Source organism: Oncorhynchus masou, chromosome 28 (genome assembly GCF_036934945.1).
Source record: "Oncorhynchus masou masou isolate Uvic2021 chromosome 28, UVic_Omas_1.1, whole genome shotgun sequence".
Taxonomy (NCBI): Eukaryota; Metazoa; Chordata; class Actinopteri; order Salmoniformes; family Salmonidae; genus Oncorhynchus; species Oncorhynchus masou.
In genome coordinates this window covers 72,629,693-72,644,473 of record NC_088239.1, presented here as the reverse complement: position 1 = coordinate 72,644,473, position 14,781 = coordinate 72,629,693, and the positions used below count along the sequence as shown (strand labels likewise).

The 14,781-nt window shown below is 44.0% G+C and overlaps 2 protein-coding genes across 2 annotated transcripts in view; one reads left to right on the top strand and one right to left on the bottom strand.

The window, feature by feature from the left end:
* Nucleotides 1-14,781, top strand: part of polm (polymerase (DNA directed), mu) — a 392,822-nt gene that overhangs the window by 216,832 nt on the left and 161,209 nt on the right. The window lies entirely within an intron of this gene.
* The window catches only part of ogdhb (oxoglutarate dehydrogenase b), a 47,358-nt gene that overhangs the window by 15,172 nt on the left and 17,405 nt on the right, over nucleotides 1-14,781 (bottom strand). Inside the window, exons 5-16 of the mRNA XM_064943189.1 lie at nucleotides 7,401-7,516; nucleotides 7,130-7,284; nucleotides 5,981-6,127; nucleotides 5,659-5,749; nucleotides 4,632-4,811; nucleotides 4,429-4,557; nucleotides 3,718-3,897; nucleotides 3,055-3,207; nucleotides 2,493-2,595; nucleotides 2,203-2,331; nucleotides 1,824-2,103; nucleotides 1,393-1,520 (exon numbers count right to left, since the gene is read on the bottom strand). Of these exons, the coding sequence (XP_064799261.1) occupies nucleotides 1,393-1,520; nucleotides 1,824-2,103; nucleotides 2,203-2,331; nucleotides 2,493-2,595; nucleotides 3,055-3,207; nucleotides 3,718-3,897; nucleotides 4,429-4,557; nucleotides 4,632-4,811; nucleotides 5,659-5,749; nucleotides 5,981-6,127; nucleotides 7,130-7,284; nucleotides 7,401-7,516 (1,791 nt within the window). The remainder of the gene's footprint in view (nucleotides 1-1,392; nucleotides 1,521-1,823; nucleotides 2,104-2,202; nucleotides 2,332-2,492; nucleotides 2,596-3,054; nucleotides 3,208-3,717; nucleotides 3,898-4,428; nucleotides 4,558-4,631; nucleotides 4,812-5,658; nucleotides 5,750-5,980; nucleotides 6,128-7,129; nucleotides 7,285-7,400; nucleotides 7,517-14,781) is intronic.

The window sequence follows — 14,781 nt, the reverse complement described above, 5'->3', positions numbered from 1 at the left end:
GCTAGCAGTGTTGATTACGTTACGTTACGTTAAAAGAACGACAATAGCTGGCTAGCTAACCTAGAAAATCGCTCTAGACTACACAATTGTCTTTGATACAAAGACGGCTATGTAGCTAGCTAGCTACGATCAAACAAATCAAACCGTTGTACTGTAATGAATTGAAATGGAAATGTGATACTACCTGTGGAGCGAAGCGGAATGTTGACCGGGTTGTTGAAGTTCTATTCGGTAGACGTTGGCTAGCTGTCGGCTAGCTAGCTAGCAGTATCTCCTGCGGACCGAAGTGTAGATGCGACCGCTCGCTCCAACCCGGAAGTAGCTATTGGGGGATTGTATGGCCAGACAACCCCCATAATGTTGTGGCATGCTGTGGCCAGACAACCCCCCACCCCCTCATAATGCTGTGGCCAGACAACCCCCCCATAATGCTGTGGCCAGACAACCCCCCATAATGCTGTGGCCAGACAACCCCCCATAATGCTGTGGCCAGACAACCCCCCATAATGCTGTGGCCAGACAACCCCCCATAATGCTGTGGCCATACAACCCCCATAATGCTGTGGCCATACAATCCCCCATAATGCTGTGGCCATACAATCCCCCATAATGCTGTGGCCAGACAACCCCCCCCCCATAATGCTGTGGCCAGACAACCCCCATAATGCTGTGGCCAGACAACCCCCCCATAATGCTGTGGCCAGACAACCCCCATAATGCTGTGGCCAGACAACCCCCATAATGCTGTGTGGCATGCTGTGGCCAGACAACCCCCCATAATGCTGTGGCCAGACAATCCCCCATAATGCTGTGGCCATACAATCCCCCATAATGCTGTGGCCATACAATCCCCCATAATGCTGTGGCGTAAAGCGCAAAATAATAGACTGCATTTGTATGTATATGAATGTGTGCATATACTGTATGTACGTACTGTGTGTGTACATGTTTAACTATACTTGTGGAATTCCCATAAGAATAGTAAACAAAAATGTTTACTGAACACATTTTGCCAGTGTCAGGGTTAGAATAAGGGTTAAAGGTTAGAAGTTAGGGTTAGGTTTAAGGTTATAGGGTTAGGTTTAAGGTTATGTGATTAGGTTTAAGGTTATGTGATTAGGTTTAAGGTTATGTGATTATGTTTAAGGTTAGGTTTAAGATTATAGGGTTAGGGTAAGGTTTAGGGTTAGGTTTAAGGTTATAGAGTTACATTTAGGATTAAGGTTAGGTTATAGGGTAAGGGTTAGGTTGAAGGGTGAGGGTAAGGTTTAGGGAAAATAGGATTTTGAATCGGAATCAATTGTGTGCCCCCACAAGGTTAGTAAAACCAGACTGTGCGTGTATCTGTGCGTGTATCTGTGCGTGTGTGCGTGCGTCCGTGCTTGTGCTAACCCAGTACTCCATACTCCGACAGAGAGCTGTTACAGACGGTGTATGGAGCCTGGTTAGGAGAGATGTGGTTCATGGGGATACAGATCCTCCTATCAATCTTCTGGTCATGCAGGACATGGTGCCTGTGACTGTGTAGAGAGGAGGGAGAGCGAGAGAAAGGAAAGAAAGAGGAAAATATAGAGAGGGATGGGTAGAGAAAAAGAGAGGGAGTGGGATAAAGAAAGAAGTTAACACACCACCATATTGTTACAGTACTGCTTGAGCTACATGTTGATTAAACTGACATAACATCCAGTTATGAACGTAACCCTGGTTTCCTAAAGACATCTTACTATAGAATACTCAAACTACACAACACTGTCAAGCAAGTGACTTACGCACGACATAGTCATAACAATGACATAGACAGTCCTTAAGGGTGACATTAATACCTGAAGGTTCCTCTCTCTACGTCCTGTCCACTGAGACGTATGTGTGTCCCCTCCTTGAGCAGCGAACCAAAGGCCATGTACTCTCCTAGAGCCCAGTCACACACACGCTGGCCCACCATCGCCGCACGGCCTTTTAGTATACGACTCAGACCTGAACCACACACACACACACACACACACACACACACACAGCTGGATGAGGATATGTACTCTCCTAGAGCCCAGTCACACACACGCTGGCCCACCATCGCCGCACGGCCTTTTAGTATACGACTCAGACCTGAACCACACACACACACACACACACACACACACATAGCTGGATGAGGATATGTACTTGTCTTCCACAGGTTGTGTGTGTGTGTGTGTTTATCAGTACCCCTGTGTATGGTGAAGTCTTCCACAGGGACAGATGAAGCGATGTATCCTATGTGTACCAGCTCCTCCTCAGGCAGGCCTGTAGACAGACTGGTCATACTCTTAGGCTGGCCGTCGATGTTGAAGAAACCTACACACACACAGAGAGAGATAAAGATACATATTGTTAGTGTCTGTCTACACATTATAGATTTTAACATAAACATACATATGCCCTTAACCTATGTTTTACAATATATAGTTTCTCACGCACAAAGGCATACACACACACACACACACACACACACTGACCGGGCCAGGGAGAGTCCAGCCAGTGTTTGATGTGTAGAATCTTCTCGTCTTTAGAGCGAGCGTGAGCCTCCTCACAGATCTTGTCATACTTGGCTATCTCCTCCTACAGACGGGAAGAGTTCATATCTATTTAATGTTGAATGATGTTATACTCAACACCAGATGGGAAGGGTTCATATCCATTTAATGTTGAATGATGTTATACTCAACAACACCCCCTTGCCACCTCATGTCAATCAGCAAGTACATTCTATTTCATTCATTCAGGATAGTATTTTATGTAAAGACAGAGGGCAGAATAGGATATCTAAGTACAAGTTTGTATGGTTTGCAAGGGTTGTGTGACTCAGTTGGTAGAGCATGGCACTTGCAACGCCCAGGGTTTTGGGTTCGATTCCCAAAGGGGACCAGTACGAACAAATATGAAAATGTATGCACTCATTACTGTAAGTCTATCTGGATAAGAGCGTCTGCTAAATGACCTAAATGTAACATGTTTTTGATGATTTATATGGCCATATATAGTATATGGGTATATAGTATAAATGGCAGAATGTCTTACCTCATAGTCCTGTCTGCTGACTGCTCCCTCTGCTAGGAGTTTCTCAGAGTATTTCTGGAGGACTCCTTTCTGCTTCTTGATCTGCTTGTACATCAGAGGCTGAGTGAACAAGGGCTCGTCCATCTCATTGTGGCCGTTACGCCTGTAACACACCTGGAGGGTACACACACACACACACACACACACACACACAGATTAGAAGGGTGTGTAAACATTGGCTCAATCATCTGATTGAGGTCATTACACTTTAGCAACACACCTTGATGACGGTCAGTGGGGCATGCGACAGAAAACGTTATTTAGAGCTGACAGGCGTTTTGCACCGTTTCACTGTGGCTTTAGTCATCAATCTAGCAAGAGGTGAATATTTTATTAATGTAGTAGTGTTTCCCCACCTAGAAAGCTATTTCCCACCAAAGGGAGGCAATTTGACCAAGGATGTTTACATGGTCCTAGGAAGGTCTGGATTGCTGTTTTCTGACTTATAAAACGGTGGGAAATCAATCAAATCAGTCATGTAAACATATACATATTGTTTTAAGTCATTCTAGTGCCCCATTTCGGGGACTGTCAGCATAAGAGGTAAACAAACAATGAAAATGTGTTTGTCAGTGCTCTTCCGTTTGCCTAATGAACACCACCCTGATCAGGGAACACACTCACCAAGTCTACCACCACGTCCTTGTGAAAGGTGGCTCTCCACTCGGCGGCGACGTTACACACGTACATGACGGCCTCGGGGTCATCAGCGTTGACGTGGAAGATGGGGGCATTGACCACCTTGGCCACGTCTGTAGGGTAGGATGATGACCTCGCCACTCTGGGGTCGGTGGTGAAACCAACCTACAGGGAAAAGAGACAGGTGGTTAGAGGGTGTGTGGGTGCGGGCGTGTAACAGGGTTGTTCTTCTGTGAATGTGACAGTGATGTAGGAGGTTTTGTGTGTGTGTTTGTGTGTGTGTGTATGTGTAGGGTATAGAGAACAACAGGCCATTCATGGGGCAGTTAAAGTGTGTTTGTTACCTGGTAGTTAATCTCAGAACCCAGAACCAAATGTTGTGTACACTAACTAACTCTATTTACGGAAGTAAGCCCCTCCCCATGACAGAAACACCCCAAATTTCCAGTAAAACTCCCCCCTCCATTTCAAGCATCACCTCCACAAAATCAGGATTTGTCAAAGAGTCAGTGACACGATACACCAAATGAAGATCGTCAGAAGAACTTGGACAGTGGTGTGTTTGGTGTTGCAGGATGTGTTACCTGGTTATTGACCACCACATGGACAGTGGTGTGTTTGTTGTTGCAGGATGTGTTACCTGGTTGTTGACCACCACATGGACAGTGGTGTGTTTGGTGTTGCAGGATGTTTTACCTGGTTGTTGACCACCACATGGACAGTGCCGTGGGTGGTGTAGGAGGGCAGATCAGAAAGGTGGAAGGTCTCGTAGACAACCCCCTGGCCTGCAAATGCTGCATCACCATGGAGCAGGATGGACATCACCTGGAACACACACACAGAAATATAAATTCACACACACACAGAAAAAAACTGTGTGCATTTGTGTGTGTACATACTCTTTTTCCCTCTGTGTCTCCACAGTAGAACTGCTCAGCCTTGGTCTTGCCCTGCACCACGGGGTTCACAGCCTCCAGATGGGAGGGGTTAGCCATGAGTGACAGCGTGATGTTCCTATCAGTAACCCGGTTGATCCTACGGTGCCACATCCCCAAATGATACTTCACATCTCCAGAACCCTGATGGGGAGAAGGAGAGAGAGGGGCGAGAGGGGGGAGGGATAAAGAAAGGGCATGTTCAGAAGTGAAATGGAGGAGAATTGTATGAGTAAACATTTTTCATTTTCTTTTGCTTCTGATAGGACTTTTTCCATGTTATTCACTTTCCACATTGTGTTACCGGGAGTTTCCACATTGTGTCACCAGGAGAGTTTCCACATTGTGTTCACCAGGAGAGTTTCCACATTGTGTTCACCAGGAGAGTTTCCACATTGTGTTCACCAGGAGAGTTTCCACATTGTGTTCACCAGGAGAGTTTCCACATTGTGTCACCAGGAGAGTTTCCATTGTGTCACCAGGAGAGTTTCTATTGTGTCACCAGCACTAGCCGGAATTACTGGTTGGTTGGTGATCAAATACTTATGTCATGCAATAAAATGCAAATTAATTACTTAAAAATCATACAATGTGATTTTCTGGATTTTTGTTTTAGATTCTGTCGCTCACAGTTGAAGTGTACCTATGATAAAAATTACAGACCTCTACATGCTTTGTAAGTAGGAAAACCTGCAAAATCAGCAGTGTATCAAATACTTGTTCTCCCCACTGTATATACACCATCTACTGTATCTTGCCTATGTCGTTCGGCCATCGCTCATTCATATATATTTATGTACATATTCTTATTCATTTACACTTGTGTGTAAGGTAGTTGTGAAATTGTTAGGTTAGATTACTTGTTAGATATTACTGCATGGTTGGAACGAGAAGCACAAGCATTTCGCTACACTCGCATTAACATCTGCTAACCATGTGTATGTGACATAAAATTTGATTTGATTTGCTCTCTACTGGCTGTATAATTTACCTCATCAGCAGCTTCCAGGTTGGAGTCAAACTGACAGAAGATCTGATCCAGCTCCTTACGGATCACATTGGCCAACACATTCAACCTCCCCCTGGGGAGAGAGAAACTACGATAGACTTTTAGCTTTCATGTACAGTGTAGTAAATGTTACAGGTCTAATGAACAATTGATCTGGGTTTTCCAGTAAAGAACATGTAAGTAGTTGTAATGGAAACTGTGAATATTCCCGGGAACCCAGCAACCTGGAGAGCTACAACAGTAGGTTGAGACCGGTGTCTAGTACTACCGTAGCCTGTGATTGGCATTTCCATGGTAACAGTACCTGTGGGGCATGCCCATGATGATGCTCTCTACTCCGTTCATGCTGGACTTGTCGATGATGGTCTTCAGGGCCGGGATGAGAGACTCACAGCCCTCCAGACCAAAACGCTTCTCTGATGACCACTTCCTCTGGAGGAACTCCTCGAACCTGACCAACCGGAAGTCATACAAGGTTAGGCCCCGCCCACTCTTTTTACCCAGTCCAGAATCCAGTCATAGAGTTATACAGTGAAGTCCAGAATTATTGGATCCCTTGACAAAGAGCAAAAAAGACTGCATAAAATAATACAAATACTGATCTATATTGTATGTAAAAAAAACAACATTAAAATGATATTCTTTTATACTAATACAATTGCTCAGAAAAATAGATTTTGTTTGACAAATAATAATAAAAAACATCTCAAAATGATGAAGGTGGATCCCCCGTTTTCAATACTCCATCACCCTCTTGCGAGGATAATGACACAGACTTTGCATCAGACACTGCATCTCAGTGCTAGAGGTACCATTACAGACCCTAGTTTGATTCCAGGCTGTATCACAACAGGCCGTGATTGGGAGTCCCACGGGGCTGCGCACCATTGGCCCAGCATCGTCCGGGGTAGGCCGTCATTGTAAATAACTATTTGTTCTTATCTGACTTGCCTAGTTAAATGAAGGTTACATAAAAAATTCAAAACAATAGACCATTCCTCCATAATCAATCCTTGATAACCTTTGTCTGCGCTTATGGACTGCCCTCTTCAATTCAAACCATGGGGTTCAAGTCCGGAGACTGCAGAGATGGCCATTGCAAAATATTGATTTTGTGGTCAAGTAACAATTTCATTGTGGATGTTGATGTGTGTGGGGGGTTATTGTTTTGCTGGAAGATCCACTTGCAGCCAAGTTTCAGCCTCATGGTAGAGGCAATCAGGTTCCTGGCTAAAATGCCCTGGTACTGGGTAAAGCTCATGATGCTGTTGACCTTAACAAGGACCCCAGGACCAGTGGAAGCAAAATAGCCCCATAATATCAAAGATGTACCACCATATTTTACAGTAGGGAAGAGGTATTTTGCATTGTTCCTGGTGTGCGTGGCCAAAGACCTCTATTTTTGTGTCATATGACCATACTTACAGACACACAGACAGACACACAGACATACTTGGTGGATCGAACCATTCTGGTCAGCAAGGTCCTCTTCTCCTCCAGGGTAAACTGCATGACACCTGGCCTCTCAAACTTCTGTCTGATCCACTGGCACTGCTCCAGGTCATTAATGAACATGAACTCTACCCCAATAGACTGACAGTATGCCATCTACAGGACAGGAAAAGAGAGGTGAGGTCAGTGTGTGTGTGCGTGTGCAAGTGTGTACTATTTTTGTTAGTAATGACTAAGTGTGTGTTGTATACGATGCGGCGGATCTACTTTACCTCGAGGCGGTTTATGATCTCTCTGAGGGGCAGAACGCTCTCGTTGCCCCCGATGAAGGTGGTGTTGGGGAGCCGGAACACCTTGTCCAGGTCAGACTCATCCAGACCATAAAACCCTGCCATCATCACCATGGAGACAGAGGATAGGGGTGAAGAAACAAAATATAATGTCAGGAGAGAGGAAGTGGTGATCTGAGAAAGAGGAAGAAATAGGGAGGGAGAGTGAGGGGGTATGGAGATGGAAGGCAAATATAAACATCAAACCGACTTGATATCTAGAGAAACACTTTATTAGAATCTAAGTTAAACATACAGCCAAAAAACCTCTGCATTTATTGGTTAAAAGCTAATAGAGGCACAGCATTAGTTTGATGGACAAAAACAGGTTTATTGCATGACACGAGAGATGGGAGTGATAGGATCAGGTGACAGAGAGAGAGAGTTGAAGAGAAAGAGGGGGAAGAGACAACACCAATGTTAAAATGGAGAAAGGTGTTGGAGAGAGAGGTGACAAAAATGTAATTCCGCTTCTAGAATACTGTACCTTTTAGATTCTAGAAATTCTATTATAGAGTGGTATAGCAACAGGAGAGAGGGATGATGTCCTGTCTGGAATGAAAGGGTGAGTGATGATGCAAATACAAAATGGAGGCAGGCAATGGCGTGCACTTGATAGGATGTCACAGAGAATCCTAACATATGGAATTGTTTTACGATGGCCAAACTGAGGATCACTTAACTATTTGATTTAGAATTTTAGAACCCCTTTAAGTATAAAAAAAGTATTTAAAAAAGTGTTTGATGAAACACTGAATTTGACCTTTCTGCTATTAGCCCATAGAAATACATTGAATAACAAATTCATACATGTAAAATAAATCATCAAAAGGAAGTTTGTTTTAAAATGTCTGTCCTATATCTGAGTAATACAAGAATGATCAATATATATATATATATATATTTTTTAAATGGACACTAAACTATCTCCATATATACTTCCATTCGTTTTTTAAAACTGGTACGGCTACCTTCAGACTAGTCTTGTGAGGCTTGTGGGCATCCTAGAGAAAAACATCTCATCTTTCCATAGGGGCTCATATTAGTGTGTAGAACAAACTAATCAGATGCTACAGATGTTTGTGTGAGAAGACCGATTTTCGGGATGTCTCATGGTCTGACAAACACCGCTGTAGCTCGGCCACCTTCCACCGCAGATGTGGAAGGCTACATTTGGTGGATGCGGTGGATTGAAACACAGCCCATGCAAAACAACATATCTCTAGTTTAAACAGACGTATTTTGTCATTCTTTTGTTACTGCTTATTAGATTTTCGTGGGGCACGGACATCGCCTCTAGAGGTTTAAACAATATGGTCATTTTCAGATATACAGGGTAAAGTTGATCATTTCATAACGAGGACAGCAAGCGGGAGGAGAAAACAAGAACTCCATAAAAACATCCAACATCCGATTTAGGAATGGGGGTGAAATCCTCTATAGTTGTGCTATATATTCATTGACTATGTCATAGCTAATTTGTAAATTATAAATATTGATACATTAGTAGCTCAAACACTTAATCTGCAAAAATGACAAGTTCATTTGTGGGTGATGATGATTTCAGAACCAAAGTGGAGGGACAAAAAACAGGCTGCATTGCCCCCTAAACTGATAGCGGTAATGAGATGTTAAATGCCTCGTCTCCCTTATGGCTCAACTCGGGTGCCTACATTGTTACGCTCGTCGTCAGATGATAAATGACCGGATCAAGGTGCAGCGTGGTAGGCGTACATTCTCTCTTTATTTGAAAGCGTAATACTGGGAAAAAACCATGAATACAAACTGAACGTCAAGCTAGTCATGCATAAAGCAACAAACAAAGACAAGATCCCACAAAACCCAAAAGGAAATTGACAACGATAGACAGCTGCCTCCGATTGGGAATCAAACACACCAACATAGAAACAGAAAACCTAGAATGCCCACCCTAATCACACCCTGACCTAAACAAATAGAGAAATAAAAAGGCTCTCTAAGGTCAGGGCATGACAGTACCCCCCCAGGTCTGGGTGGGCATCTATGCTTCTGTGGAATCGGACCATGGATGTCACCGGAGGCTCCGGACCGGGGAACGTCGCCAGGGGCTCCGGACCATGGATCATCACTGGTGCGTGGAGCTGCCACAGGGATTACCAGGCTGGGGAGACACACTGGATGCCTGGTACGTGGAGCCGGAACAGGTCTCACCAGACTGGGGAGATGCACTGGACGCCTGGTGTTTGGAGCAGGCACCGAATACATTGGGCCACGGAGGCGCACTGGAGATCTCAAGCGTAGAGCTGGCACAACCTGTCCTGGCTGGATGCCCACTTCCGCCTGGCAAATGCGGGGGGCTGCCACAGAGCTATGACCGTAGCATTATGACCACAGTGTAATGTTATGACTGTAGTGTAGTGTTATGACCGTAGCATAGAGTTATGACTGTAGCATTATGACTGTAGCGTAACGTTATGACTGTAGCGTAACGTTATGACTGTAGCGTAACGTTATGACTGTAGCGTAACGTTATGACTGTAGCGTAACGTTATGACTGTAGCGTAACGTTATGACTGTAGCGTAACGTTATGACTGTAGCGTAGCGTTATGACTGTAGCGTAGAGCTATGACTGTAGCGTAGAGCTATGACTGTAGCGTAGAGCTATGACTGTAGCGTAACGTTATGACTGTAGCGTAACGTTATGACTGTAGCGTAGAGCTATGACTGTAGCGTAACGTTATGACTGTAGCGTAACGTTATGACTGTAGCGTAACGCTATGACTGTAGCGTAGAGTTATGACTGTAGCGTAGCGTTATGACTGTAGCGTAGAGCTATGACTGTAGCGTAGCGTTATGACTATAGCGTAACGTTATGACTGTAGTGTAGAGCTATGACTGTAGTGTAGAGCTATGACTGTAGCGTAGCGTTATGACTGTAGCGTAGCGTTATGACTGTAGCGTAACGCTATGACTGTAGCGTAGAGCTATGACTGTAGCGTAGCGTTATGACTGTAGCGTAACGCTATGACTGTAGCGTAGAGCTATGACTGTAGCGTAGCGTTATGACTGTAGCGTAGCGTTATGACTGTAGTGTAGAGCTATGACTGTAGCGTAGCGTTATGACTATAGCGTAACGTTATGACTATAACTATAGTTCCCTAAAGGAGGGAAACGAGTTACAGCATACTATGGGGAGCCGCACTATCGCGATCGACATCCACACTTGACAAGGTTAATGAAATCCCCACCCCACTGGAAGCTCCTTCAATTTAATACCACTCTTCATCGAGCCCAGGACCTGGTGGTGCGGGGCCAAACAGGTGTTGTACCTCGTTCCCTCCTTCAGGGAACAGTCGTTAGTCATAACGCTACGTTCCCTTTCAGTCAGTCAACTTCGGTATAACATAATATGGGGAAATATAATCACGCTCCAAGCCGACCCCAACGGATACTAAATGAAAACGTCCCATGACAGACCACCCAGATCTGACCCCGCCAGATGCGGATGTCTGGGTATTGTGCACACGGCACTCTGCTTAGTGACTTTCCCCTGTCCCAGCCGTAAGAATCCTGTGGGCCTCTCTGAGAGTGTAGTCTTAGGGACACAGTCAACCAGTACGTAGGGAATTGGTGACAGTTTGGAATCAGGCTGCAGCAGAATGGGGGCTAGTGGAGCAAGAGGAATTATAGGATCCTGGATATAGTAGTCTAGGAGGTGTGTCCATACCTCCAGCTGTGAGATCATACAGTCACTCTTTTCCCCAGAGATGTCTGGGGGACACAGACACACACGTGTTAGTGAAATGTACACACACATGGGTTAGTGACACACGTGCGCACATGCTCACACACAGACAAGACACATTCTGGTGCACACCCACAGATGTCTCTTAAACACACATACAAACCAGGATATTGCTTCACATTTTCACATTAGCATTTTCTCAAAGGTGTTGAGTGTCCTGTCAGCTAAAAGTGACAGCCAGTCAACCAGCCAGTCAACCAGCCAGTCAATCAGTTTGTCTACTGAAGCTCAACAATAACAGTTTTGAGCCACACAGAACCAAAGGGCTGAAGAGAACTCATTGACCCTAACACCACATAGGCTATCTGTACATTCCATGTCATCACTCTTTTTTGAACTCTGTAACCCTTTCAGTGCACACTCACACGCACGCATACGTATATGCAGGCAGTACACACACCCACATGCACACACACACATTCACTACCTTCCCTATCGTTTGTGTGAATGTCACTAGAATAGCGTGCTGACAATGATGGGTTGTTTTACGCGAAGGCCTTGTGAGAAAGCAAGGTGGCACAATAAGACCAGTCCCCAACGTCATCATGATATTGCCAGACATTTTAACCCCCAGTCCCCCATGCAGTTAACCCTACATGGGTTGTGGGGGTGGGGAAAAACACATTTCCATGTGGAACGTTCTGACAGATTGCATGATGGCATCAATGTGGGAATTCCAGAAGAGAATTCCAGAAAAGAACCCTCATGTTTGATTCTCTTATCTCTAGCATGTACATGGATACTATGGAATATTAGTGTTTTACAAATGTGGGATCTTAATTTGACATCTGTATGTGTACTATAAGAGATCATTACCTAGAGATTACCAAGGCAGGAAGAAGGAGTGATTAGGTAATAGTATGTGTAGAGATAACTAGATAACTAACAGTACGACAATCTGACTCTGTTCCTTAAACGTGACTGAGAATGACTGAAACAAAATGTCGGCACATGATATTTATCCATGGCATATGCAACACTAGCACAGCCATATATATATATAGTTTGGCTAGCTGCTATAAGTAGCAGCATGTACAGTTGAAGTCGGAGGTTTACATACACTTAGATTGGAGTCATTAAAACTAATTTTTCAACCACTCCACAAATGTCTTGTTAACAAACTATAGTTTTGGCAAGTCGGTTAGGACATCTACTTTGTGCATGACACAAGTCATTTTACCAACAATTGTTTACAGATTATTTAACTTATAATTCACTGTATCACCATTCCAGTGGGTCAGAAGTTTACATACACTAAGTTGACTGTGCCTTTAAACAGCTTGGACCATTCCAGAAAATTATATCATGGCTTTAGAAACTTCTGATAGGCTAATTGACATCAATTAGAGGTGTACCTGTGGATGTATTTCAAGGCCTACCTTCAAACTCAGTGCCTCTTTGCTTGACATCATGGAAAAATCAAAAGAACTCAGCCAAGCCCTCAGAAAACAAATTGTAGACTTTCACAAGTCTGGTTCATCCTTGGGAGCAATTTCCAAACGCCTGAAGGTACCACGTTCATCTGTACAAACAATAGTACGCAAGTATAAACACCATGGGACCACACAGCCATCATATCACTCAGGAAGGAGACACGTTCGTTCTGTCTCCTAGAGATGAACGTACTTTGGTGCGAAAAGTGCAAATCAATCTCAGAACAACAGCAAAGGACCTTGAGAAGATGCTGGAGGAAACAGGTACAAAAGTATCTATATCCACAGTGAAACGAGTCCTATATCGACATAACCTGAAAGGTCGCTCAACAAGGAAGAAGCCACTGCTCCAAAACCGCCATAAAAAAGCCAGACTACGGTTGCAACTGCACATGGGGACAAAGATCGTACTTTTTGGAGAAATGTCCTCTGGTCTGATGAAACAAAAATAGAACTGTTTGGCCATAATGACCATCGTTATGTTTGGAGGAAAAAGGGGGAGACTTGCAAGCCGAAGAACACCATCCCAACCGTGAAGCACGGGGGTGGCCGCATCATGTTGTGTGGGTGCTTTGCTGCACAAAATAGATGGCATCATGAGGAGGCAAAATTATGTGGATATATTGAAGCAACATCTCAAGACATCAGCCAGAAAGTTAATGCAACGGTAGATTTCCTCCTATTCATCTGAAGGGTAGTAAGGATCGATGCGGCGTGGTAAGTGTTCATGACGATTTTAATAAGAAAAGCCTGAACACTGTGAAATACAAAACAATAAACAATAAACCAAACCGAAACAGTCCCGCGTGGCACAAACACTGACACAGGAAACAAACACCCACAAACAAACATTGAAACCCAGGCTACCTAAATATGGTTCTCAATCAGGGACAACTATAAACAGCTGCCTCTGATTGAGAACCATATCAGGCCAAACATAGAAATGGAAAAACATAGAAAAACACACAGACTACCCACCCCAACTCACACCCTGACCAAATAAATAAAGACAAACGTGGTCTGAACGTGACAGTTAAAGCTTGGTCGCAAATGGGTCTTCCAAATGGACAATGACCCCAAGCACATTTCCAAAGTTGTGGCAAAATGGCTTTAGGACAACAAAGTCAAGGTATTGGAGCGGCCGTCACAAAGCCCTGACCTCAATCCTACAGAAAATTTGTGGGCAGAATTGAAAAAGCATGTGCGATCAAGGAGGCCTACAAACCTGACTCAGTTACACCAGCTCTGTCAGGAGGAATGGGCCAAAATTCACCCAACATATTGTGGGAAGCTTGTGGAAGGCTACAAACGTTTGACCCAAGTTGAACAATGTAAAGGCAATGCTACCAAATACTAATTGAGTGTATGTAAACTTCTGACCCACTGGGAATGTGATGAAATAAATAAAAGCTGAAATAAATAATTCTCTCTATTATTCTGACATTTCACAATCTTAGGATCACCACTTTATTTTAACTGACCTAAGACAGGGAATTGTTATTAGGATTAAATGTCAGGAATTGTGAAAAACAGAGCTTAAATGTATTTGGCTAAGGTGTATGTAAAATTACGACTTCAACTGTATGCTATAGTAGAGGCTAAGGGAATTATATAGTTGGGTGACAGGTGGGTTTAACCATGTGGAGGGTGAGGATGGGAGTGTAGGGTTAGGGTTAGAGATGTGGTGACAGACCATATTTGAGGCCTAAATCCTGTAAGTCTCCATTACCCCCTTAACCCCTCCTCTCCTCACCCAATTTGTCACTGGAGGTGATGATGTCAGAGGAGGGAGGACCAGCTAAGATGCCCAGAGGTTCCAGTGTAACGTCCGTTGTTAAATGAAGACCAAGGTGCAGCGTCGTAGGCGTACATTTTCTTTCATTTTAAATGTTCCACCAAAAAAAACAATAAACAACTCAACGAACGTAAAGCTAGGAGTGCAACACATGCAACACACAAAGACAAGATCCCACAACTGAAGGTGGGAAAAAGGGCTGCCTAAGTATGTTCCCCAATCAGAGACAACGATAGACAGCTGCCTCTGATTGGGAACCTTACTCGGCCAACAAAGAAATATAAAAATAGATTTCCCACCCTAGTCACAAC